This window comes from Podarcis filfolensis, assembly GCF_964270895.1.
Source record: "Podarcis filfolensis genome assembly, chromosome: 1".
Lineage (NCBI taxonomy): Eukaryota > Metazoa > Chordata > Lepidosauria > Squamata > Lacertidae > Podarcis > Podarcis filfolensis.
In genome coordinates this window covers 75261898-75289736 of record NC_139604.1, presented here as the reverse complement: position 1 = coordinate 75289736, position 27839 = coordinate 75261898, and the positions used below count along the sequence as shown (strand labels likewise).

General features: G+C 41.0%; 1 protein-coding gene across 2 annotated transcripts in view; it reads left to right on the top strand.

Annotated features, from left to right (window-relative positions):
* Nucleotides 1-27839, top strand: part of LUZP2 (leucine zipper protein 2) — a 301757-nt gene that overhangs the window by 191071 nt on the left and 82847 nt on the right. For both annotated transcript variants that reach the window (XM_083599819.1, XM_083599820.1), the window contains exons 6-7: nt 16031-16093; nt 22413-22475. In XM_083599819.1, the coding sequence (XP_083455945.1) occupies nt 16031-16093; nt 22413-22475 (126 nt within the window). The remainder of the gene's footprint in view (nt 1-16030; nt 16094-22412; nt 22476-27839) is intronic.

Sequence of the window (27839 nt, the reverse complement as noted above, 5' to 3'; positions counted from 1 at the left end):
GGGAGTGAAATGCGGGATATCAAATCCAAACTCTTCTTCTTTTTCTTCTTCTTCACCTCGGGCTAGCACCAGTCCCAGCACACCGGCTACATCTCCTGTTCCTCCTCCTAGCAGACCTCCTCACTCTCTCGTCCGCGTTCCTCCCTTCCTTCCTCCTCCTCGCCGCCTTCTGGCTCCCTCCCCTCACTGCAACATCATCTTGGGAGCCGGCCCAGCCAAAACCAAGCAACATCTGGGGACAAGCCCACTCCAAGCCAATTTTTGTAAGGTTGCAAATATAAGCCCCACTTTAACTTTTCATGGTCAGAATTTGGGGGGGGAAGTGTGGCTTATATTCGGGCCAATACAGTATTAAAAAGAGATTGGTAGGGCCTTTCTGCTTTCATTTACTGTGGTATAGTTGATGGGTGGGTGAGTGTGTCACATTTTTCAGCACGCTGCCACACAATGTCATCATTATTCAGCTAATATTCTGGAATAATTAGCTGAAAAAATACTTTTATTCTACCACAAGCAATCCATATTTTGGGAAAGATCTGGAATGGATTTATGTCGTCCCCGTTTCTGTGTGGAGGGGTTGATGGGCATGGCTTGGGAGACATTTTGCATTACTTCCCTCTGACAGGGGCGAGCTGTCCATTTGCAAACTCAGTTCAAAAGAAAGATCTGGCAGATAGAGACCAAAGGAGTGTGCTTGACAGCGATCATTAGCTACAGACAGAATTACATCACAATAGCCAGGTTCACCATAGACACGTAATCTCTGATACTCCCACAACATTCCTTAATACTAGGTGTTAAAAAAAGACACCCCCCCCAAAAAAAAGAGAGCTGTGAAAGGGTTCATGCTCATCATTCTGAGATTTACTGGCTGGAGGAACATGGCGGTACATAAGGAGTATGACTACAGCCGTGGATTTTTTCTCAATTCAGGCACAACCCAACATTAGTGTGGAAAGAAAAAACTCCATGCCCACTATGTAATAAGAGTGACATGTGACCACAAGTGGAGACAATCAGCTACAAATTCGCTCTTTGACACACCAGATGAAATGGCAGCTATACCACTATAAGTGGTCAGTGCAGAAAGGAACATAGAGAAAGGTAGCACATGATTTTGCTTTGTAAGGATGGATAGCCATCTGGCAACTCCTGATGTCTGTTTCTAACAAATGCTGTCATGGCTCCGACAAGGATTCAAAATGGGCTTCAAAATTTAAGTGAATTCAAATGTTTGTGTTCAGCTGACTAGTAACGTCTTAGGAAGGCTTTTGGGGATCTTCTGTTTCAACAAGCAGTGCTAACTTTTCATCACAGAAATTTATTTTATGAGGTCACTCCAATTAAAAACACATATTTGAGGGAGCCAAACCATGACTTAGTGCAAATGTGTGAGCATGAGGACTTCCGGAGTCCTGCTACTGCTGCACCACTGTCAGCTAAATTATGGCTTGACTTTGCATATTGTTCAAACCCAAGCTGGTGGTTTCTTCCAGACAAGCCATGAGCTGTAAATCAATAAAAAACATTAATTACAGCTTATGGTTTGTCTGGAGAAAGTCTTTCTGAAATGTGTCAGGTGCCTGCAAGTTGCATCCAGTTCTACCAAAAAAAGTTTTGAAAATTCACTTTCTAAAAAATAATATCTAAACGTTCCTTGCATGAAAACCCCTGTCTTTCACTGAAGCTCAATCCATGTTTCTTTTCCTTCTATAGGGATTGTTTTACATGCATTTGCAAAACCAGCATTTCAGTCGGAATAGTATCTGTACTGCAGTACTATACGGAGTAGAAGCTCTTCTTAGGAGATGTGTTTTTCATTCCATTTGTCTTGGGGTGTGTGGGTAAAGAGCTTTCTCCTAGTGTGATGACACATTATTGCCTAGAAAATTACCTTTTCAAGAAAGGGCAAGATCTGAGCCAGTTCAGTAAAGTTGGGATGAAATGGGAACTTTTTATCTGTGCAAGAAATGAAGATCCTTCGATCACCTAACTTGTGTGCTTTCCTGAAGGGTACAGACTCTTACTGAAGCTGTTATTGTAGTTATTTTCTTTATAAGGTGAAGGAGCATAAAGCAGATGTGGGGGGGGGGGGAATAGTGAATGGAATAAAATGGAATAAAATAAAATCACATTAAGCAATGTGGGTTTGACTTCAGTGATACAGGCCAGTAATCTCTGAGCTATTTAAATTATATCACTCTTGTAGTTGAAAAGGTTAGCTAATGAATTACTATAAAACTGCTGTAGATTTTTTCAGAAGCACTTTTGCTAGCTCATCATGTTGTGTTAAAACCCAGGTCAGTTTGATCTAGGCTATTGATTATGTGCAAAACGGCTCTCAGATGAAGTGCACACATAGAGATGGTTTCTGCAACTATTCTAGAAGAATGGAGACACAGAGCATTAGCAGAGTTTGCTAGTTTGGTGTAACTTGGCCTAGTTGTCACAGTGAGAAGAGATAGCAAGGGACAAATGGTTTTACTTTGTTCTGCTGCCATGGACTGGTCTAGCCTCATTGACTTAAAGTCTGCACCTAGTGTCAGAAGATATAAAAGTCTGTACCTACTGTCAGAAGATACTATTCCGCTCATATACAGATTACCAAAATATGGGAATCTATTCTTGCTCAGAGAACTTTAAAGATTCTCTAAGCAAGAGTGGAAACCGTATGGTTTGAAATATAGACCAAGTTAAAGTTGAGAGTGAGGTTTGGATTGTCTGTGACTGACCCCAAAGGAGGGTGGGTGACCAATCAGATTGATGGAATCTGAGGGTCTTTTGAAGACTGGTGGATTTTCCAGGTGGCATGACTGATGTTCCTGCCAAGGCCCCAGTTTCACTACGGAATAGTGAGATGCAGGGGGCCAATAAACAAGAGCTGTTTGAAAAATCGCTGTGTTGTCTGATATGTTCACCCACAACTTAACAGATTATATCTCTCAGCCTCTATGACATCGTTGGTGAATCAGCCAGCAGAGCTGCTTAGAGTAGTAAACTGGCTAGTCCAGACGAGTGTTATTTACAAGGATGCATATCTTAGATCCATCCTCCCATTGGCTACCACATCCCACACAGCAAACGTTTTCCCTCAAGGCAGTCAGGGGGAGTGTCATTCTTGACCTATTTGGTTTATAGTGAGATGACAGAAACAAAGTATTTGCTTCCTTCCATATGGCTCTTTGTTCAATTAAAATTACAGTCCTTTCTGGGGTGTTTTAGCTCTGTCTGAGTACTAATTGGTGCCCAGGACTTCAATTAAAAGAGGATTTAAGTTAAAAAGCACTCTTCATGCCTGTGTAGAAACTCATTTTGCATTCTGAACTGCATCGGAATTGCTGAGGTTGTAATACTGCTTCATATTTGAGTTCAGCTTTAGAAGAAGGAGAAGGAGAAGGAGAAGGAGAAGGAGGAGAAGGATAAAATTTTATTTATATCCTGCCCTCTCCAGCCAAAGCCGGGCTCAGAGCGGCTAACAACAGTAAAAATAGCACAGTTTACATAAAATCACAGTCAATTAATTGAAATACATTCTAAAATCAATTCATGTGCTGTGGTTTGTATGTCTATGCCAGGAAATGTGAAACTTGGCAGCATTTCTGGCTGTTTGCATGACCACCTACATGCAGTAGGCCTGTTAAAATATAGGAGAGCAGCCACTACTTGCCTCCTGACCTTAATACAGGGACATTCAGGAAGAATCTCCAATGTCTTGCCTGGTTTTATGGAGTCCCTTGAGTACCTTTTCCTTGATTGAGACCTAGTATCTGGGTAAGTTGCTGCTTCTGCTGTCTTTTCACGTTCTGATGATATCTGCAATAGTCTTCTCTTCCCTTTCTGTGCTCAACATATACGTGACATTAATCATGTACTTTTGTCATGAGTACAACCCCTTTCCTTTCAGAAATTGCCAGCAAGGGGCCCCTGCTCTGAATTGAGACCCTGTTATTATAGTAATATTATATATTTATTTATACCCTGCCTCTTTCTCTGATAGATACTCAAGGTGGCTTACAGAGAAAAATAAAAACAGCTAAAAACATGGGGGGTTAAAAAACAACAACAATTAAACGTATACAGGCATACTATTAAAACTATACAAATAATTGCAATAAAAACAGCACGGCACCATCTCTTTCATTAAAAGAAATCAGTTCCCCAAAAGCCTGTTGGAATAAGAAAGTGTTCACCTGCTAGTGGAAGGACTAACTTCTAGCCAGTCTAACTTTTCTAGGGAGATGGTTTCAGAGTCTCAATGCACATCCTGATAGTGTCAAAAGTACACAGCTGGACTCAGCCACCTCATGGCATTTCCCAGTGCCAGACTCCATGGGCACATGCAATAGATTACAAAATATGCATTGGGGCAATTTTGGAACAGAAAGCTCACTAGCACAATTGCCTGCATTTATGTGGGGGGTGCGGTGGGGAACCAACTTACAAATTATATTAATGGGAGGGCAACCTGCGTGCCATTTTCATTCCAAGAATCTTGGTAATCTGTTCCTGTTTCTTGTACCTATTCTCTTTCCACAAGGGTATATTTAAGACAATGGTCACAATACAAATGTTTACTAACCTGCCAGAACTTAATGCACTATTCTACAGTCTGTAGAAGAAAGATAAAAGATGTGGAGCTAAATAGTGGTACTCTGCCTCCTCCCACGCTTGTTCAATGCAGCAGCAGTGTTGTTTGGAAGCCAGGAATTCAATAACGCATTTGATATTTAGATTTCACCCCCCTTTTTTTCTTTGCATATATAGCTTCAGGATGTTGCTCATTTCATTTTTATCAGTTTGCCTTTGGTGGTGCTGTCAGTTCACAGTAATGGACTTTTTAAGCCCAATCTGCAGCCTGCGGAGGTCAAACACTTCTGCACCATTTCTCAAATAAATGGAAAGATGGTGCTGCAGGCTGACATATCTCTGAAAAGGTGCTCTGTTTTTACTGAATCTTGCAAGCAGCACTGGAAGCTCCCAATCACTCCCTTCAGAAGAAAGGATCAAAGAATCACCAGGCTTCCTCACTACACAATCCTGCATAGTGCAAGCAATTACCCTACATCTCAGAATCAAATACTGTAAAATGGGATTCTCTGTTTAAATCCATTGCTTTGCTTTAATTAGAAATGCTTCCTACGTGAATGGAATCATTAAGTGAACATGCTTTTCTATAACAAGTTTGAGGTAAACTGTGTAGAAATAAATTGAAGGGTTTTGGGGAGAGGTTGTGGAAAAGAGCTATCTGAACAGTCATAGATACCTCCCAACGAACAGGTGAACACCCAGCAAAGAAGCAAAAAGGAGTGTCCAAATTCTGATTCCTTTTGTGGACAATCCAAAGGTCTGGATGGGGGTGAGCCCACAAGGGCCAGAGATGAGTTCATGGTAGGTCATAGCAGGGCCAGAGGCAGGAATGTAGTCAGGTCAGGCAGACAACCAGGTTCCCAAAGGCCACAGTCAAGGGGAAGGGAAGGGAGAGACAAAGTCTCTAGAGTAGGTGCTCTGAATAGCTGAGGATTTTGTAATGGCTTTTAGTCAAACACAATAAATGATTGCTTGGTTGAATAGCTGATGAAGGAACCAAAACTGAGGCAGTGGTTATATAAAACCAGTCCTGCCCCAGTTGGTCTGGCTGGTCTCACAGATTTGGAAGGGCTAAAATGAATTGAGTCGCAATAAGGAATTCAAGTTGGGGCTGAACTAGGCCACTTTTATTTAGACATTAAATTAAAACCAGCAGAAGAGGTTGACTATGGAGCAGGAGATAACTGAACTGAATAACTATAGCCCCTGGATGAACCAGCCTTGCCTACGGAATTGGGCATGGCTCCCTTGTTGCTGTTTAGTCGTTTAGTCCACCTCAGGTGGATAAGGAAGTCTGACCTCCTGACCCAGTGAAAAAAATCCAGAAGATTAACCTATTTAACAACACAGCAGATCAAGCATTCCTAGGGTTGCCATACGTCTGGGTGGAAATGTCTGTAATGTCTGAAAATCCGTCTGCATGTCAGAAGGGGTAGGTTCTGGCAATTTCCCTTTAAAAACGCTCAACAACGCCCCCCCCCCCGAACCTTGGCCAAACCCTTTCCCCCCAGACTTTTGCATCCTGATTCTCACTTTTTAAAATATGAAAACCCTAAGCACTCCATCCTGCTATTCAGTGTGAAGTAGGCAAAAAAACAAAACAATCTGCAATCCAAAATACGAATAGGAGAAAAAATCCTATATGGCCCCCTAGTGGGAACCCTGAAGCACACTGGGAGACAGAAAGGGAGGCTGCTGCAGCAAACGGAGAGGCTGGAGAGAAGGCAGATTGTTCCTTAAGTACGGATGAAGTCTTGCCTGCCTCCTTGGACTACCTTAGGAATGTACCAATTGGCACCAAGGATTTTCCCGCTCTGCCTCTCTCGCTCCAATGGCACGCAAAGGCACCTGGCCATCTTGGCACCATCTAGGCTGTTTGGCTAAATGTTCTTGCTGGGGCGGGCTAGGGGAAAATCTATGTGAAACAAATTTCCCTAATTTAAATTTACAAACAAAAATTTGAATTTATATTCTCCTGAATTTGGAGGACCAATCTACTGAAAGAAGTGAAATAATTTTCACAGAGGAAAAAAAAGGCCACTCTAAAGGAAAAAGTAATTGCACGGAGAAATATCCCAGGAATAACTACACACACATACACACACACCCCTACACCTCCTCTAGTCCCTGGCATCCTCTTTCCCCAGTTTCTTTGCTCTGCAGACACCTTTACATCTCAGTCCATTGTCAACATTCCCCACATCTCATTGGGTTCCTACATACGTCACTTTTATCTATCATTCTTTTTCCAGGGTGGGTCACCTCTGGACCTCCATATGTTGTTGAACTCAACTCTAATCAGCCTCAGGCAGCATGTCTAATGGTCAGGGATGATGGCAGTTGTACTCCAACATCTGGAGGGCCACAGGTGTTGCCACACCTGTTTCCTTCCTTCCTTCCTTCCTTCCTTCCTTCCTTCCTTCCTTCCTTCCTTCCTTCCTTCCTTTTCTAATCCAGTTAATTTATCATCTGTCTATCATGTTAGGAGCCAAATAAGAAGAGGGCATTGGAGTGTGTATGTGCATGTGTGAACACACATGTATGTATTATAGACTGATTTTGAATGATGTTCTCTCTCTGAGGTTGTGGCTCCTCCACTCACACACATTCCATTATTGTCTCTTATGCGTTATTCTTGTTTATAAAAGTTATCATTCATTTCTCTGGCTGAAGTGCCCCCCCCCACTCCACTTCATTTAGATTCCTTATAGTAAGCTGCATGAAAGTCAATTTATCTTTCTCTTGTATGATTGAAGGGCTGGGCAACCCTTCCTGGATTTTAGAAAATTCACCATTTCATGTCATATAAAGCAAACTCCTACTCTGCTGAAAAGCAATTTGCATAACTCACAATACCAACGCTGCTAACGAAAACATAGTAGGATGTTCAAAGATATTTATTTGCCCTTCACTGCTGTTTCCTCCCCACGCACCCTCCCCTGTGCTATCAAACCTCTGTAAAGAGCCATCATTTAACAGGAAATGGGAAATAGCTCATTTTGGCAATCAGCCCTGTCATCGTCCAGAGAAACACAATGCAGGTTTTTTTGTTGTTGTTTTGTTTTGGGGAGGAGAAATGATTCCTATATAAAATGTCCTGAAGATGGGCTCGGCATAGTTTGATTTACTCTATTCATTAAGGGAAAGCAGACTCAAATTTATCTTGATCAAAACAAATAACGCCTTCCAGAAAGTGGGTAAAATGTCTAGATTGGCATTGATTGTGGGAAATAATTTTCTGAAAGAGAACGTGATTCTCCTTGCATAAACAAACACTATGCCCCCACTTCTTAATATCCGGGAGAAGACACTGGTTAATTTGTAGCGAGCCTTCCTGCATAATGGTGTTGTTTTTTCTCCCACTGAACAGTACGTTGCTTGCTATTTAATATTAGATATTAACTGTATGGTTAAAACTAGGGCCTAGTAACACTTCTTTTGGTCGGAGCTACTTTCATTCAACTCTCATGTAGCAGTGCCAACTATTTGTGACAGAAACTTTCAAAACGTCACAGAGTCTAGTTTGCTCATGTAAACATGAGCAAACTGTTACAACAAGAAGAAGCTAAGCATCAAATCTGCAATCTCCATCCTGACATGTTACAGTTCAGAAAGGGCCATGTCATTTGCTGATGCTTTATATGGGAATAGGTTCTGGTGTATTATTATAGAAATGATGGCATTTGACACATTGAAGGGGAAGCACAACCAATCAGTGGAGCTCTTCATGTTTAGCAGAAAGATGTGAATTGGTTCACTTACTGAATTAGATGATACTGATGAACACCAGTGGGACAATCTCACAGGTTTTAATTAGGGTTTTCTTCTGCTGTGGACACTAATGCTTGCCATGGTCCCACATGGCCCTTCCCTTCTGTCTTGCTAGGTGTTTATACCAGATTTAAATATTGTTAATGAGTTAATAAAGGAAATACAGTCACGCATTAATATGGTCACCAAGATTTTGCATGTTTTGCTTATGGTTCCTATCAGTTGGGATGCTGAAATTACTAGGAAGTGAAGCAAGCAATAATGTCATAGACCAAGAACAGATTTTAGTTATTAAATGTGCTTAATGAGAAGAGGATGCAAACACTTCACTGCTCTTGTATATTACCCAAATTACCTTGATGATTCATTTATTTTGGATTTAATGAGACATTTTCACTAAATCTAAGGGCTATGTTTAGTGTTAACAATTACTGTATATTAAAGAAAAAGTGGTTATTAAAAATAAACCCCTGGCTATTTGAGCAGTTGTGTTTCATATGCTTAACTTGGTGGTTAAGTATAAAATATATTTTCTATTAATATAAAAAGCATTGAATGAATGCCTTCGTAGTGCCTGGACCTGGTTACTGTGTGGATTATTGCACTGTGAATGGGGATGCTTTTAAAGACAATTCAAGTAGCCTACAGATGAGGAAAATAATAAAGTTGCATCTCCAGAAAGGGTGGATGATCAGAATCCTATTGAAGTGGTGTTTCTGCTCTACCTTCCAGTAGTTTTGCATGCAGATAAGTGTTGTGGTCCCTAGTAGGCTTTGACCTGAGATACCTTGCAGGCAGTCTGTGATAGCATTTGCTAAGTGAATGTGCACATATCCCATAATAATGTCTTATACTTGCCATAAATAAGACATATAGTTGTGGGAGGGAGGAAACTCATGACTGATGTGTTGAGTATAACATTTGGATTGGGGCTCAGAGAACATCCACTTCCTTTTTCCTTAACTGATCACTGTATTGTGTGACTTGTCCAGGACAATTGCTTTCTTTAAACTTATTCCTAGACAGTGAGACAGCAAATGCCTTCAGAAAAAGATCACAGGTGCCTCGTTGCAATCTTTGTCCAAGCCTGACTGAAGGTTTAGGATCATTCATCAGTGCAGAAATCAAATCCAGGCTTAAGTAAATTTTGCTTGACCAAACCGTCAGGGCTCTCACTCACATGATGATTCTGTAGGTCAGTGGGCAACTGGCTATATCATGTAATGTGGTAAATTTAAACAATGACAGAGGTTTGAATAAAGCAGGGATGAAGAACACTGAAAGGAAAAAGTGACAATTTAAAAAAATGTCAGAGGTTTGAGGGAGCATGCAAAGGGTGACACTGAGTGGCAGGGAGTGGAAGTTTAAAACAAGGCTTGTGTACAGCAAGAAGGGAACTTGGAAAGGCTCTGTTGTGTTAGCCTCTTGGTGTTAGCTTCTGTGTTGTGCCCATCATGAGTCTTGAAGATAGGGCAGGTTAGAAGTGCAAAACAGTAGTTGAAATAATAAAATGAAGAATAGTGAAAAATAAGCTGGACAGTATCTTCCTCTGAATTATCATGATCATCAACCTATTATTATGAATACAATGTTATAATTAGTTGAACAGCCAGATTATTTGCCCAACCTGAACACAGGTTAAATGTGCTTTGCAAACTGCAAGAGAAGGAATATCATCAGTATTAATCAAGATGCAAAACAATGCAATGTGGTCAGAGCTCAGTAACACCAAATAACACTCCAACTATAAACAACAATGTTCATTTGCTCTTCGCAGCAGGTTCCCGTGAGTGCCCTTGATAAATTTAACCTGTCATCTTGTGAGGTTTGTTGAGTATTGCTTTAATAAGTAAATATGACATCATTATTCATCATGCTGTCAGCAAGCTTCTACACTGATCACTGGTATACCTGTGCCATGGGGATGGGCAAGGAAGGAGGTTAACTGTCCAAAATGTCTCTTAAAAAGAAAAAGAAAAAGCATTCAGGCAAATTAAGTTTTTAATCAAAATTGCTCATGCATGAGTCATTCCCAAAGTGTACCTGAGGATCTTAGAAATTCCATAGCTCAGAGGTAAAGCTTTGCATGCAGAAGGTTCTAAGTTCAATCTCTGTTATTTCCAGTTTATTTATTTATTTCTATTCAGCATTTCCTGAAGGAGCTCAATGTGGTGGCATACACAGTTTTCACCCTCCTCATTTCCCCCCTCACAGCAACTCTGTGACGCAGGTTCATCTAAGAGACAGTGACTGGACCAAAGTCATCCAATTAGCTTCATGACTAAGTGGGGATTTGAACCCTGGTCTCTTAGGTCCTAGTCCAATGTTCTAACTAGACCTCAGGTAAGAACTTTGAGAGCTGCCGGCAATACTGGGACAGCTAGACAAATAGTGTGACAATTGTGGGATGTGATCCATAAGTAGCAGTCAAGTACAACATTCTTTGTTATCCTAGAGTGGACATGTGGGGGAATGTTTGGTCCAGCCAGTCAAAAACTTTCTGTTTCTTCCTGGCTGGGACATACTTCCTTTGCATGTGACCAGAGGTGGGCGTGACCTTACCTGCCCAGGTAACAAAAGGGCAAGTCACACAGCACACTCTCCCCTCTCTTTAACTTCCTCTCTTTGACTTCCTCTGTCGTTGGAGCAGCTTTTTTTAGCTAGAAATGCTCTGTTGACTTTCAGCCAACAGAGGACACTGGGATTATCCCCATATGGGATAGATCAACACGTATGTAACTAAGTCTGCCTTCAGGGATCTAACTGTGAACTGATGGTGTGAGTAAACTTCTTTTACATACTTAACACAAGATTGTGGCGCGTTTATTCTTTTTAAGAGGGATTAAAAGAGAACTTACCAGGAACATACAATTCAATACTGAATTGTATGATAGTGAGAGGCTTAAGCAAGACTGCAACCAGCTGTCTGCTGTGCATTTGAAAGGGGAATGTAAAACTTTGCTAAGTTATAGAACTTGCTAGCGCAAGTTAGGAAGGATATTAATAAACAATATATCCTCTCCTGCCTCCCTGAACATTCCCACAACAATGTGACCTGGGATAAGGCAGTTTCCTGTTTTTATATAGACACTACTAAACTTAAGAACATATGAAGGCCCTGCTGGATCGGGGCAATGGCTTATCTAGTCCAGCTTTCTGTTCTCACAGTGGCCAACCAGATGCGTGTGGGAAACCTGCAAGGATGATTCAGGCATAAGAGCACTTTTCCCTCCTGTGATTTCCAGCAACTGGTATTCAGGAGCATTGCTGCTACAAATGTGGAAGGCCTAGTGTAGCTCTTGTGGCTAGTAGCCATCAATAGACCTCAATGATTTGGTCTGCTCCTCTTTCAAGGCCATTGGCGGGCATCACCCCCTTCTATGGGAGTGAGTTCCATAACTAGGGCCCTGCATAAAGAAGTAAAGGTGTCAGTGTTGGTGAATGTTAAGATAAAGGTGTTATGGACACTTCCCACTCTCTGTTTGGTACTAAGGCGGAAGCCATGAAATTGAGTTAACACAAGTACCTTTGAAGAAGGAGCTATCCTTTTTTGCAGGTTCAAAGCATGATTCCCTCAGCAGCGATGGCAGGGACCTTGTGGGTTGCACTTGCTTGTAGTGTGGAATGGGCTGGTGGTACAAGAAGCTGTTGCAAACGTTTGTGAAGTGTAACAACTGGGATATGCACTCTGTGTAGATTCAATGTCCCTCCCCCATAATCACCTCCAGAGGTATCATAGCCAAATGAGCAATGCATTAGCACAGTAATTATCACTGAATTTAGCACCTCCTGCTTTAACAGTGAATAGAAGTTACCTTCAAACTCATTCTTAATTTGAGGTGAAGAGTGTGATGTTCTTGCCTTAGGCTTACCATGTCCTTCCCAGATTTCTTTCTGTTCACTGTGAAAATGCAGCCAGCTTTCAGTATTCCTCTCAAGCTTTCTTTCGGATTGGTTTATAATTAATCGAGTTATCCTTCGGAGCGCTGTGATGCCCTTGACCTCCTCTTCTCTGGCCTGACTAGATCGAACTGTAGTTCAGAGTCTCTGCATTTGTCTTTGGAAAGAAAATCACTTTTTGTGCCAGATTTCCCACTGTCTCCTGCCTGGATACTTTGCTCTGGGTTTACGATATTGAACACCGGGCCAGAGGAAAAAATCCAGATAAAGTAAGAAAGATGTAAGCTCCCCAAAGCTGAAGTGCATTGCTGCTGCTTTGAGGCTCCCCTGCTCTATGCAAAAAATTGTAGAATCAATCCATAAGTATATTTAAAAACTGCCCTTGGCACAGCATAAGACTCAGCAGGTGTAAAGTAACCTAAGGATGGCTTAGACCAATTGGCTCTTGGCATCAAGAACAAAAGGGACAGTGTAGACTATAGCTGTGAAATGCCAGCTCAGACATGTACCCTTGTTGAGGACAAAGTCAATTAATGCATGGCAGAAAATCCTTAGTCTCTTCCACTTTGTGCTGATTGACTGGCTTTGCATAGGTGCTCCAAAGAAACAAGGAGATGTGCTGAAAGTGTGAATTCTGAGTTCTCTGTAGAATAATATTGTAGTTCCTCTTCATTGCCTCATAGTGCCACAAACACCTGCATCAAGCAGCTTGAAGCGATTTATCATTGCAGAAGGAGCTACTTTCAGTGGGTAATAGACAGGAACAAGTTAAAATGTGTGTGAAACAAGATGCTGCATGCTGTCATTACCCAGGAATTGTGCAAAGGACACATGAGGGATTTCAAATGTAAACAGTAAATGGGAATTATTTTTTGCATCAGTCCTAGCAAGCAGATTTCATCCAATAAAACTAAGAAATGTCTTATTTACAACTCAAACTTTCAGAGTTTCCATTAGAATGCAGACTTAAATCTGGCTTGATGTACTGAATTCAATTAATATTCTGTTTCAATTGATAACATGTTTCCCATGCATAATTTTAGAGGATGCTATTACTAGTGAGAAATAAATTTGCATTACTACTGCAGTGTGCTTATCTAAAAGAATCAAATGCATAGGGCTTTGTTTCCATATCATTTACAGCTGGTTGTCACTGAAAGACTTCACATATTTCATTTTTGAAATATGTTTTGATGTGGATTTCCTAGGCACTGCATGCTGCAGTGTGGAAAGTAATGGGATGGCATTTAACAGAAATTAATCAAAGAGAAATGCTTTAGCCCTTTTCTTTTCTTTTCATTTTTCCTGAGAGTTATTGCATCAAGGTGAAGGATATTCCTCTGATACTCCTCCTACTGGTTGTGACCAGCAGAAAGCTTTCTTCTGCCTCCTCTCCAGGAAGAGGGGCAATCCCTCTCCCCAGACTGACCTTGTCTGTAGTTAATAGAATCACAGAATCATAGAATTGTAGAGTTGGAAGAGACCCCAAGGGTCATCTAGTCCAACCCCTTGCAATGCAGGAATCTCAACTAAAGCATCTAAGACAGATGGCCATCCAAACTCTGTTTTAAAACCTACAAGGAAGGAGAGTCTACCACCAAGGAAGGTGTCCATTCCACTGTTGGACAGCTCTTACTGTCAGAAAGTTCTTCCTGATGTTTAATCTCTGCATAGTCAGATTACTTCCCACCTCAGCCAACTGGAGTTCATTTGACTTATTAAATGGTCCTTCCCACTAATAAAATGGAGCTATTGAATTTGGGAGCAAAATCGCAAGCCACTCCTCCTTAGGCACTCCTAAGTGCCAGTGTGGTGTAGTGGTTAAGAGATGTAGTCTCGTAATCTGGTGTACCGGGTTCGCATCCCCGCTCCTCCACATGCAGCTGCTGGGTGACCTTGGGCTAGTCACACTTCTTTGAAGTCTCTCAACCCCACTCACCTCACAGAGTGTTTGTTGTGGGGGAGGAAGGGAAAGGAGAATGTTAGCCTCTTTGAGACTCCTTCGGGTAGTGATAAAGCGGGATATCAAATCCAAACTCCTCCTCCTCCTCCTCTTCTTCTTCTTCTTCTTCTTCTTCTCTTGAGAGGTTCCTGAAGACCCCTAGCCTACATCTTCCTTGTGATACAGTCATCTAGTGTGTCTAATCTAGTGTGAAAAGCTTTCCAGACTAACATTTTTTTTTAATTGTAAAGATTATGCACCAGTTTCATGGTGATTTCCCCAAATAATTAACTCACAAGACCTAAACACATGTTGCATTCAAGTGAATGTACTGAATCATGATGACCTTCTTTTGTTTAAGGGGAAATATATATATATACACCTCAGGAGGGGTAGAGAAACAACAGTAGAAGAGAGAGTGCTTAATCCTTTACTTATATGCCTCTTCATATCCCACGACATCCACTTTGCCCAAGTTGGGTTGCTGCCAAAACATGTTTCAGTACCCTTTTGCAGGGCAAAGCAACACAGTGATGAGTCTTCTCCCTGCTGTTTCTCTGTTCAGAATCATTCCTTCCCAAAGTGGCGTTTTATAGAAAAGAAATAGGGCCTCCAGGGCTCGAGACAATGGTTCCTGAGCTTTATTTGACTCTGTAAGTAAGTGCTATACTATTATTACACTTGCTGTATAAAAGCCAGAAATGGGAAATTGCCTGAAAGCAATTTTTGCAGTCTGCCTCTCACTTTACTCTACAGGATCATCCTGTATCCAGAACATCTGCACTGCTTGTCAATGTCGTAAATGTTGTTAATATATTAAAAATGTGGTATTAATTATGCAAGCTCTCCTCGATTGGAGTAGCATCGTGTTTAAAAAAACATAAGATCCATTAGAAACCACTTTAGCTTTTTCATGAGGCTTCTTAATATCCCACATGTAATGAAATATAGATAGTAATGGGTTTCTGTGCAATAATGAGGGCAGAAAATGGAGGTGGGGGAAGAGTGAAAAGACTTGGTACAGCTTTTGTTGCAAAGTATCTGGGAAATTTTTCACATACACTAAAATGTGTGGCTAGTTTGGTGCCTGCATATAAGCAAAGATAGTCTTCTGGTCCGCTTCACTGTATTCTTAGCATGACGATGAATGGAATTAAAATAGACTCAGTCTCTCTGTTTACAGAATCTGTATATTAAATCGGCTACCAAGTAACAAGACTGTGGGGGCAGTTCTTAAATTGCTTGAACAGTATTTGCAGGTCCCACATGGTTTCGTATCCAGTCAAATTTGAAGCGTGGTGACTTGTGACAAGGATGCTTCACATGATTATTCCCTGTGCCAATGCAGCTTCCACTTGAGCTAGTGACGTTTATGTGTGAAGACATCGGGGGAGTTCAGACAAGCCCCTTCATGTGCTGAAAATGCACTAAAACTAGGGACAAAGTCCATACATAGCAAAAACTAGAATTGCTTCATTTAAGTCAACAGTGGGTGAAAGTGTCTTTCCATAACTTATCACCCTTTCTAGCCCATATTGTGGCTAGTCCAAACAAATACTTTCCACCTTGATTGACAGTCTATTTTTGAAAACTTAAGTGTGCTTTTCTGTCTCCTCAAATGATTATTTAAAAGTAAATTCCACAGGCATCTAGGAAAGAGAAAATGCTACTTGTGCTATTTATATATTTATCTTCATTCTTAATGTATTTTTGTCCTCACTGCTACCCTAAATATATTTATGTATACCATGCTAAAATATTTAGATGATTTCTTAATAATTTAATGCATGCTCATGATATATATCTATATATTTATTCTTCTCCCTTTAGAATAAAAGCCTGAAAAATAAACTCCTTTCTGGAAGCAAGCTTTGTGGCATTCATGCTGAAGAGGTGAGTAGGATTTGTTTTGTTCTGACCCCAGCAAGCCCAATGGAGGAAATGATTTATTGGTGAAGCCTGTTGCAAATCAGGGGCGGATTTAGGGATGTGCAAGGGTGAGCACTCATTGGGTGCTGAGCCTAGGGGGTGTCATCTCGAAGTCCAGTAAGTGAGGTGCTGGGCTTTGGAAAGGAGGTAAGAGACTCTGACAGGGTCCTAGAGTCCACCATCCTCCTTCCCAAAACCTAGTTAGCGCTTTCCCAGATTTGAAAAAAAGATGGGAGGGCTGTGGGACCCTGCTGAGCTCTCGTGCCTTCTTCCCAAAGCCAGGTGCCTCCTTACCCACCTTGGGGAGGGCAGTCCAAGGACAAATCGGTGGAGGCACTTTTTGGCCTTGGACAGGGAACAATAATACCCAAGTCTGCCACTGCATAAATTTATTTCAGGAGTAAAAAAATATTCTGTGCAAGTGTCAAGACAATCCTGTGCACAAAAGTGTCTGGTTACCTACAGTAGATTCTTACATGTTCATTCATAAAGCAAGTATGTGTCCAAGAATAAGAGTCTTGAAGTCATTTGTGCAGTCAATCATAAAAATTCTGCTATTTCATCTGCTTTAAGGGGGAAATGGATAGAAAATATTGTGAATAAATCAATATAATAAAACTCCTAAGCAATGTTTCAAATCCAATAAATAGCCCAACCACTGTATCAAAAACCTTGCAATGTTAATGATGCATCTGAGTCAGCACCTGTGATCTGGGCTCATAGTTTAGGCTTTTCAGAGTGTCACAAAGCAGCAGTTCATGCAAGGAGGAAGTGGCGGTGGTGCCCATAAGTGGCAGCAGTACTGCTGGTCATTAGGATGGTGACAAGGCATGGTGTTGGCAAGGTTGAGGAGCTCCAAGTTGGTGCCTCACAGGTCCATAACATAGACTGAGCCGTTTCAAGTACAGATGTGTGACTTTCCTCATGTTCACATCCGATTGGCTTAGAATATAGACTGATGGGGGGAAGACCTCAAAATGGCCCACCTTATTTTCTGAGAAGTTGTCCTCCCGCCTATCAATGCACAACCCCTGTCTTCTGACTTAAGTTACAGATATCCCACCTAATATTTCTACTGGACTGGGGCTGATTCATGTCTAAGCACCACAATCTGCTGCCAGCGTGTTTAGTTTGAACCTCATTCCAGATGTTTCTGAGATCAGGAGCGATACAATGTTAAAGCATGATAAAAAAGTACTGTGCTGAAAATGGTTGATTTCAGCAGAATCAAAATGTGCAGAAGGTTGTTTGAAATCTGTCACCTCCTCTATTGTGCAAACAGATAATTTTATGCTTTTCACAGGGTGAGAAGTAGAACATTTCTTTAAAATCTTAATTTCTGCTTTCCCAGCATAATAACATGTTTGGCCATGGTAAGGTGTGAATCTCTTTGCAATCACAATGCAGAGACAAAAGGGGCAGAGCCTTTCTACCATTAAAATATATTTGTGCCACATTTTAACACAAATAGGATTGTGCTTGTTTTGTGGTAGCTACATTACATTTCTGGTGAGCCATCCCTCATTTTGTTGCCATAGCAGGATCATGCAGAGCTATCATACTTGCTATCATACTTGAAAGAAGAATGACTCTTACCAGAATAATAGCTTTGGCACCTACTCTGTTCCTCAGGAGTAGAATTCTTGATGAACCCAAACAGTGCCATGCATTTTGTACCCTGTCAGGTACAACAGAATGGGTTGGGAGATTGGTGGCTGTCGTGCTAATGAATTGATTGATTAAGCAATTTAATTTTTTTTTAGCATATCTTAGTACAGCTGATTAGGGGGAATATTTAATGAAAATTTTTCTTTCTTCAAGGCTCTAAAAAGACAATGCTGCACTGAGAAATTAATATCAAAACACAATGCTTTAAAAAAAGGAAGAGAAGGTTCAGGGAGTGTTAACAGCAATGCAATCAACAAACGTGATTGCCATTTCACAGAGGACAACTGTAATTAAATCCAAATTATTAAATTTGTGATCACTCTCCTGTTCATGTGGCACACTTATTAGATAAATTACATTTGCGGAAATCATTGGTGAAGGCAATTCAGCCTAGTTTACATGATCAGGTTTGCACTAATTTTAAGCAGACCGTTATCCATGTTTGAATTTAAAAAAATCCAGATTACGCCCCTAGTCAAAACCCATTATGAATGTAAAATGGAATAAGTCCATGTCTTTTCTGACTCACCTGATCTTCCTTGCTTCTTTTAAGTGCAGGTTATTCAAGTCTGTTCATTCCTTTTGTACTCTTGCACCTTTTATTTTTGCTTTTAAGTATAATAGAATGAACACCACAAACTGTTAATATATATTTTAATGCACTAGATTGTTGGTACGTATATAGCTGATCTGTCCATGAATGATGACATACCAAGGGACCAGAAATAACCCTTTGGTATAGGAAGAGCTATCTGTTTACCCCAATACACTACTAGGGAGGAAAGAAAGACACAGAAGCAGGTGACAGAAAATAAGAGCGAAAAGGAGGTAACCCTGCCTATTTTTTGGCTGTGTTCCTTCTCACTGCCTGTGTGCAGCCCCTAACAGATTACTCTTGGGGAAATGCAGTCCTTGACAGACACAAGGCCCACCTAGGCAACTGGAAAATGTACTCTCTTATCTTCCCATATTGCACTGAGAGCCACACACAAAAGCCAGAAGATAAGAGGTGTCCCCGCCTCCCCATGAACAGTGAGAAAACTTCATTCATGTTCATAGGTCCTCATTCAAAAGCGGGGGGGGGGGGGGAGTTAAATGCAGGAAGGCAATTTCGCAGCCAACAGAAAGGGCTGCTTTTTCAATGCAGGCCTAAATAAAACTATTGTAAATTAGGATATATAGATATGGATATCCTTTTCCAGAGGGTTCACCATGATTCCCTGAATACATCTTTAGCCAATCATTTGAATAATTTTTCAATATACAAAATGTGGCAAGAAGGAATGCTCACCTCTTTGTCATCATATTAATCACCATTTTCTTTTTTAATCTAAATTGTGAATCATTTTAATTGTGTGGATGCAGCCAACATCAGTGGTTTTCTTCTGTAACTCCATAACATTTCATTTGGGAACATCATATTTTGATCTGCACTGTTACTTTACAACTGTTCCTTTTCTGTTTGTTTTGCATGATGTTTATGCACATTTTAATATTTGCTACACAACTGTGAATAATGTAACACGAGAGTTTACATTTAAATGGTAAACAGGGAATATTACTTCCCAGTGCCTCATATTAAATCTGCGCCCCTGAGTATTTTTTGCCCATAGATCTTTGTGAGTTGACAAGCTTCTAGAATTGTTCACTGAGCACCTTTCTAAAAGAAATACATTTTATAAAGGAAGGTTTGTTAATAATAAACCTGCCTTGCTGTGGGTTTACCGAATATAACAGAACCTGTAATGCATTCTTCACTTAAAAACAGCAACCATAGCTCAGTGATAGAAGACATCTTGTGCGTGTAAAACGCTCAGGGTTAAATCCCAGAAATCTCCAAGTAGGGCTGTGAAAGACCCACTGCCAGTCATTGTAGACAGTTCTAAGCTTGATGGACCAAGGAATTGGATTGGTATAAGAAGGCTTTCTATCCCCAAAGCAGGCCATGGGATGGCACAGTGGCACTCATCTTAACCTCCGGAAGCCTATGTCACTGCTGCCTACCAGGATGGGAAAGGGTGAGGTGGCAATGAGTTCCATGCAGGACAGATACACCAGCAAGATTGCCAGGTTAGCTCTGCCAGTGCATTGGCACTGCGCTGATCTTGGCACTCTGGCCCATCCCAGGCATGGTATGGCTAGTAAGATGCCTGTCTGAAGCCCTGTAGATTTGCTTCTAGTCAGTGTAATGTGCTGAGCTAGACAGAGATCTGTCACTTTGCTGAGTGAAAGACAGTTTCCTATGTTCCTATGAGATAACATAAACATATAGAATCTTGGTGATTCCAAAGATAGGTCCCTGATTCGGAGCAGCTTGCGTAACTCTGATGTTGTCACATTATATTGAACTTAGTCAATGAGCTAAAATACTCAGCATGTTAATTTGCAAAATAGTTTGGAAACAGCCCTGTTTGTAGGCCTGCATCTGATCATGGTTGACAGTATTAGGCAATAGACCCTAAATTCTTTTGGGGAGGGACCATAGCTCTGCGGCAAAGCACAAGCTTTCCATGGTTCTTTCCCTAGCTACTCCAATTGAAAGGACCAGGAAGCAGGAAATGAGCAAAACATTTAGACTCTGGAGAACCGCTTGCATTCAGAGCAGATAACACCGATACACAGACTTTCTGACTTGGTATAAGGCAGCTTCCAATGTTTCACTCAGTATTAATGAGCTATCAATATACTGAATATTATTAAATTGAAAAATTAATAGCAACTTGAGTCTGATTATGACAAAGCAGATAATTCAGCATCAGTTTTGCAATTGGAATGAATGATAATACCTTTAAAATTTGTAAGTTAATTATCTAAAATAAATAGCTATGGGGTGGGGTTGCAGGATTTCTGCTCTTGCTTCTGGGTTTTTTTTTTTAATTATGATTAAAAAAAAGAATAGATCATGTTCAGGCAAGACTGGCCAGTGTGACATTAAAGACAGCAGTGTAGCATGGATGAGATCAAAGTTGCCCTCACGAACCAATGTCGCTCTCAGCTTAATAGGGTTTTTAAGCCAAGTGAAAATGGTCTGTAGCCATGTAGCTGTCAATGAACATTTTCTTTTTGAGGTTGATTTTGCTCCCTCTAGACCATGAAGTCAGTGTTCTAAATATTGTTCCAAAGGCAAAAAAGAAAAAAGAAAAAAAAGCTTTCAGATTTATCTTGTAGTGAAGTGTCTCATACCTGCGATTCCAATCTGCCATCATGCCACTAGGCAGCCTGTGAAATAGAACCGGCTGAATAACATTTCTGCAAGAGACAAAGCGAAGTTCAGCATGTAGGGAGGAAGTTCACTTCATGTTTCTGATCTGCAGAGTTTAATTATGAAAAATGACCCTGTCTCATGAGTGCCTGCAGTTCAGTGTTAGATGAATGCTTTCCATGCATACGATTAAGGTTCAAATTCAAACCCTGGCTTCCCCAGCTTAAAAGATCACATGCAGCAGGGCTAGGAAATACCTCCTTGAGACTTTGCAGTGCAACTTCTAGTTAGATTAGAAACTAATGGGGCAGATAATCCTGCAGTCTGGTTTAGGATGCCATCCCATACAAATCTACGAGGGTAGAAGTCTCTGCGAACTCCATATGCCTTACATCCAAGTAGATATGCATAGAATTGAGCTACCACTTGGTTACAATGTCCTTGGTTACAAGCTCCCTGGTTACAAGGTCCTTTCTCTAATGCTCCTCTTGACATTAAGTTACTGTGTGTGCAGTTTTATAGCATTTACACTCATCAATGCTTCAAAGCACTCCCCCCACCCCACAGCCTGTTAAAGCACTTTAACAGAATTGGCAAATTCAGGGAAAAACAATTTAAAAAGTATGGGGTGTGTGTGGCATGACCAGAACCAGGACCTTTCCACCAGGAACCTTTCAGCAACTTCTCAGGACCTCAGAGTGTCCCTAGTCCAGTGGTGGCCAAACTTGGCTCTCCAGCTGTTTTGGGACTACAATTCCCATCATCCGTGACCACTGGTCCTGTTAGCTAGGGATGATGGGAGTTGTAGTCCAAAAACAGCTGCAGGGCCAAGTTTGGCCACCACTGCCCTAGTCAGAGCAGCTCCAGCTGTTCCCAAAGTGGTTTGCAGACTTATTTTGTGTCTCCGTGATGGTGTGGTAAACACAACTAAATCCCCATGGAAGCAAGCTGCTTCATGTGGTTGCAAACAAGAATTTCCTGAGTGGTTTATCTGCAGATACAAAGTGATGAAAAACAATTTCTAACAGATATTTTCTCACTACAAATTGTGAAAAGTCTGGATAGCTCCAAACCCTAATTGATTATACCAATTTATAGAGATCATTATAGAGATAGAGATAGAATGGAAATAATCTTAAACAAAGTAGCATGGGGTGGGGTTATGGGGTGGGGGGAGAGGTGCAGATCCATATTCTGTGAGTTAAACGGAATCATGAAAAGTGGCTCCACTCAATTTTGGGTACTGTGCCCTCCCTTAACAAACACAGCTCGTTTCATCAACAGTTGTAATTTTACCAAACCTCCCCCCACCCCGGATATACTGTCCTATTACCTGAACTTTAATATATTTTCCTCTGCAGGTTTTAAAATATAAATTACTTAAAGGATTAATGTATTATCCTCTGCTTGCAGTCAAAAAAGATTCAAGCCCAACTGAAGGAGCTTCGCTATGGGAAAAAGGATTTGATTTTTAAGGTGAGTTTGTCACTTGAGCTGGCAAAGGTATTTGCTTACAGGCAGTGTAACATTAAGGGAATATGGTCCAATGGTTTTATTATTCTAACCTGTGCTGGGGGGCAGAAATGACTACCTATCACCATACATATTCAAAGGGATTTGGAAAACTAAAGGGCAAATTTGATTTCTGTGATACAGTGTCGAAAATGTCAATGATTTCAGCAGGGACTCTCCTCCCTGCAAGAGAGGGGAGTGGTTGTGGGCGGGAGCCGAGCACCGCCCCTAGCAGGGGGCATTAGCCCCCTGCCTCCACCTCACCTGCCTGGCGCCCACGCCCCCTCGGCAGGCATCCAACCAGGTGCCTGGGAGGGGGCGTGCTTAGCAGCCTTTTGCTGCGGTGCCAGCCTCTCCCCGGCCTCATTCTTCGTCGTCTCACCATTTAAGAGGCTGGATTGATTTTTATTTTCATTTTATTTTTTTGTAAATAAATCATTCCACCAGAGATTTCCTTTCACAGAGATGGTGAAAATCTTCTGTGTACTTATAAAGTTACAGAATTATTTCCCTTCCATTTTACTTAGTAAATGGGCACAACAGGGCCTGGGAACCTGTTAGCCTTCAGATTATGTTGGACTCCAACTCCCATGAACCTCAGCTTGCATGGCCAGTGATCAGGAATTATAGGGCTTGTAGCAGTGCCCAGAAAACTGGAGATTGCACCTTCCCCCAATGGTACAAGCTGTACGACAGCACGTGTTAGTTGTAGCTAGTGAAGCTAGAAAGGAAGTACAATATCAGCCTGGCAAATGATACCCACATGCTTGCCTTATGATAATGCCTTATGATAATGTTTTACTGCCACATTCATCTTCTACCTCATGGATTTTCATTTGGATTTGAGATGCAGAACCTCAAATTCCTATCTATAACAGGGTAGAGGTGTTCCAGAATGTCTTTTAAAATGTCATTTCTTAACAGCAACTTGCATGTATGTTATTTGATGTAAAGTCTGTGGTTTGACTCACCTGTTTGAGTTGCATGCTTTGCATGAATTTTATCTTTGCTTTGTGCTTGTAACCAAGTTGTAATCTGGATTTTGTGTTGGGTTAATCTCTGATAGCTTGATGTCATGTGCAAGTAGTTTTACTTGGAAACGTGCCTTGTAAGCATTTAGGAAACATCTGACGGCAGCCCTGTATAGGGAAGCTTTTTAAGGTTTAATGTTTTATTATGTTTTTATATATGCTGGAAGCCACCCAGAGTGGCTGGGCCAACCCAGTCAGATGGGCAGGGTATAATAAATCATCACTTCATCATCATCATCAGAACTTCACACTTTAGTTTAGATGTGTGTTCAGGAGTTTGTCTGAACATGGCTTGAAGCAGAAAATTATTCACTAAGATTGCCTGTGTCAATTCATTAGTTTCTGTTTAAGAACTAATTAACTGGGGTTTAAAAAGTCCTTCTTTCCCCCAAGCAAAAACTGATTCTGGGAAGCAGATTAAAGTGCTGTTCTTCTGGCAGAACACACATGGCTATATTTATATACACAAGCGGTATATAAATGTTGGGAAATGAATAAATTGAGTGAAATTTGGGACATTTTACTACCCCAAATTACATTGGAGTTGATCTCTGAGTAGAAAAATATCCTGTCTGATTATCTATGTCTATTTCCTAGTTTTTCTTGAAAGGGGTTAAAAAGGTGAAAGTATTGTTATATGTTTGTGGGGGTCAATATGGATGCTATCCATAGATCCCTTACATATCTGTGATCCTGCATTTGTGAGGTTTGGAAACTAGTAGAAGAAGAAGCTGAACCAGTCAGTCAAGTTGTAAGATAATGCCCTTAGCTGGCCAGTTAAGTACTGCCATTTACATGGCCAAAGTGGTTGCCCTCTTGCCATAGAGACAAATGGGTGAGCCTTTTCCCACCTCACCTGACTAGATGCTGCATCATCCTGGGATGGAGAACAATAGGCCAATGTGGTCTCTGTGTTTTGGCTGATACAGCGGTACCTCCAAAGTCAAATGGAATCTGTTCTGGAAGTCCGTTCGACTTTCAAAACGTTCGGAAACCAAAGTGTGGCTTCTGATTGGCGGCAGGAAGCTCCTGCAGCCAATCGGAAGCTGCAGAAGCCCTGTTGGACGTTTGGGTTCCAAAGAACGTTCACTAACCGGAACATGCACTTCTGGGTTTGCAGCATTCAGGAGCCAAAACATCCAAGTACCAAGGCATTCGGGATCCAAGGTACAACTGTACTGAAAGCTAGGTTGTCTTTCTATATACTGAATCCAAAGTTATGGCTTTTGGGTCGGGATCTAGGAACCTGATGGGTAGGCAAGATCTGTTAGAGTTTAATGCAGCAAACCCTCCCACCATATATCCATATAACCATATGTACATTGATCTTCATTCCAAGGAAACCAACACTGGGTAAGCTCTGGAACCCCTGGAATCAGCGGCATAGCTGGCCGCTCCGGCTCCCGGAGCGGTGAACATGCCGTGCACCCGGGGTCGGGGTGGGCCACCCACAAGGGTGATTGTCACAGTGATCCCCGCCCAGGAGGTGGCACCCGGGGCGGATCGCACCCCCCTCAGCCCCCTTCCTACGCCCCTGCCTGGAATCTCTCATTGCTTGGAGGTTGGCGTGCCCACAACAGTATTATAGCAATCCTGGATACTCTTAAGTACAACCCACCATGTTCACTGGAGTTCATTCCCATTTGGGTTGAGGAGCACGAAGAGATTCTTTTTACTTGATCCTCAACAAGTACTTTTTTGTTTGGCTGTACAATCCAAAGTCAGGACCATTTTTATTTTTATTTTGTGAACCACCCTAAGACCTCTGGATATAGGGCAGTGTGTGTGTGTGTATATATATATATATATATATATATATATATATATATACATACATACATACATTATATATATATATATATATATATATATATATATATATATATATATATCCAATAAATAAAATAAAATAAAAATAAAAATGAGTCCTGTGATCCTGCAAGTAGGGGCAAGTTTTGCATTTTGCTATTCATACCTCCTCAGAAGGACACTCCACTGAGTTCAATGGGGCAAAAAAGACATTTCCAGTGTTCCAGAGCTGGTGTAATTTGTTCCCTGTTGGAGGGGCATGTCCTTTGTGCCTTACGTAAATGTGCTTGATTGCACCCATGCCCAATAAGTAGAGCAAATTTTCTATATTCTTTAGTGCTCTATTCAGTACACTGTCAATGAAAAGCACCCTATAAACTATCCTTCTATTACTAATCATTTTTTCTGATGAAGAAAGCTCTCAGAGCTTTTATGTGCCATTAGAACCTATTCTAGACATGTGCTCTATGCTGAAAATTCTATACTGCTGAACATAAATTCCTTCTATCATCTCATCAGCTTTTTATAACTTGATTTCTTTTCACCTGAAATTATTAAATCACCAAAAAAACAAAAAAAAAATGCACTGCAGATTTAGTGAAACAAAGGAACCCTCTATTTTTCACCATGTTCATTAGGAATACAGTCTCACTGATTTCAATAGAAATCATTTTAAATAAGTGTGCCAAATTATAGAAGTGTGAGTCATAACAGACAGCAGCAGAATCAGCTTAGTACCGTAGTTCTTAACTGAGAATTAGTCTCACTGAACACCATGGGATTTAATCCTGAGAAGATATGCATGGTATTGGGCTTTAAGAATGCATGATCACAGTCTAGCTCTGGAATCTCAGGCATACTTTGAAGGATAACTCAATTTGAACTTAGTAGGACTTATGTTCGAATAAACATATTTATAATCAGGCAGTGAGTAGCATGGGGGGGGTGTATATTGCAAATGATCAAGGAAGTGGAAGAACCATGTGCTGCAGTGAGCAGATTGTTGGAGTCCAGGTTTTAACGCCACTCAATAAGCATAGAGGATGATCTTTGACCACTTACAATCTCTTCCCTAAGTCGGCTCAAAGCGTAGTTGTGAGGATGAACTAGGATGATCTCACAGGTTCTGAAACCTTTCTTATAAGGCTTTTTATTACTGATTTTTCTGGGTTTCTTTTAGCAATTTTACTGCTTTGTGTTGTTTCTTAGATTTTGTATTCTCAGGTGTTTTTAATTGTTTGGCTTTGCGTGATTTTGATTGCTGTCCAGTTATTGTTCTGTTGCTTTCTAATGCCCTATACTGTATTTTTAAAGGCAGCAGGGAAATTATTTTAATAAATAAATAAGAAATCATAAGAAATCACTGTAAGTTCATTGGGATATACCTATCTTAAAATTATTGAGAAGGAATGAGCTAAAGAAGTGACAAGAAGCTTTAGGTCCATGTTTGTGTAACTTTCAATGCCTATCCTCACTGAACATGTTTTCTTGGACTCTGCGTTATATTGCATCATTGACTCAGGTGAGATCTGTATCTTTCACAGCTTAAAGCAGGAGCGAGGGATCTCCCCACACCATGCCCTCTTCCCAGCCACACCTCATCTCTCCTCATCTCTGAACCAGCCCTGCCTTGCACCTCTCTTTAATGTTTTTGCATGGTTGGAATTGGTCTTTGAACTTTGACATTGCCTCTTGTTGGCCTTGATAGAATGTTGTTCAGAAGGGAATGCCACCCTTGGCCCAAAAAACTTTGAAACTTTCCCCACCCTCTGGCCTAAAGCAGGAATTGGTCTATAAGATGTTTCACTTCCTCAAGAATAAGCAAGTGGTAGTGGTGAGGAACTCACCTCAACCCTAAACCTTTGCGCTTTTGACTCCCCATCCACTCCATTCCAGCTTTCGGTCCCTACTCTAATTAGCGCAAGGTCTGAAAAGCATGGACTGAAAGCACAGATCACTCACAGTTGAATACCCAGAGCTAAGGTTGAGGGACGTCACCCGCTGAATGTGAGTATTAGAAGAGGCAACTGCTTCATTGAGCATCTCCCTTTCTAAAATAAAAAGATCAAGCTTCGCCACTGCTGCTAGTGCTGACTCCATATGGTTGACCGCTCTCATGTTTATTCATACAAAACCAAGTGAAATCAATGAAGCAGCACAGTTGCAACTGCAAGCATTATGTCATCAAGTACATTTATTATGGGAAGGCTTCACTGCTTATTTTCCTATTCTTATGCCATTGTTTTATTTTATTGCCCCTCAGGCTCTTGGACTTTTTATTTAGATTTAAATTCTTAGGCTACTCTTTGGCCACATCAGTATACAAAGCTGTTGGTTTATAAATCACATTTGCTGGGAGGAAGTTAAATTATTTCACCCATTCAATTCAGGATAGTTTCATTGGCCTTTAGAGGGCCAAGAGAAAATAAAGGGCTCAGGAATGCTGACTTTTCCAACTGAGGTGTGTTCAGTACTTTTCTAGAAAAAT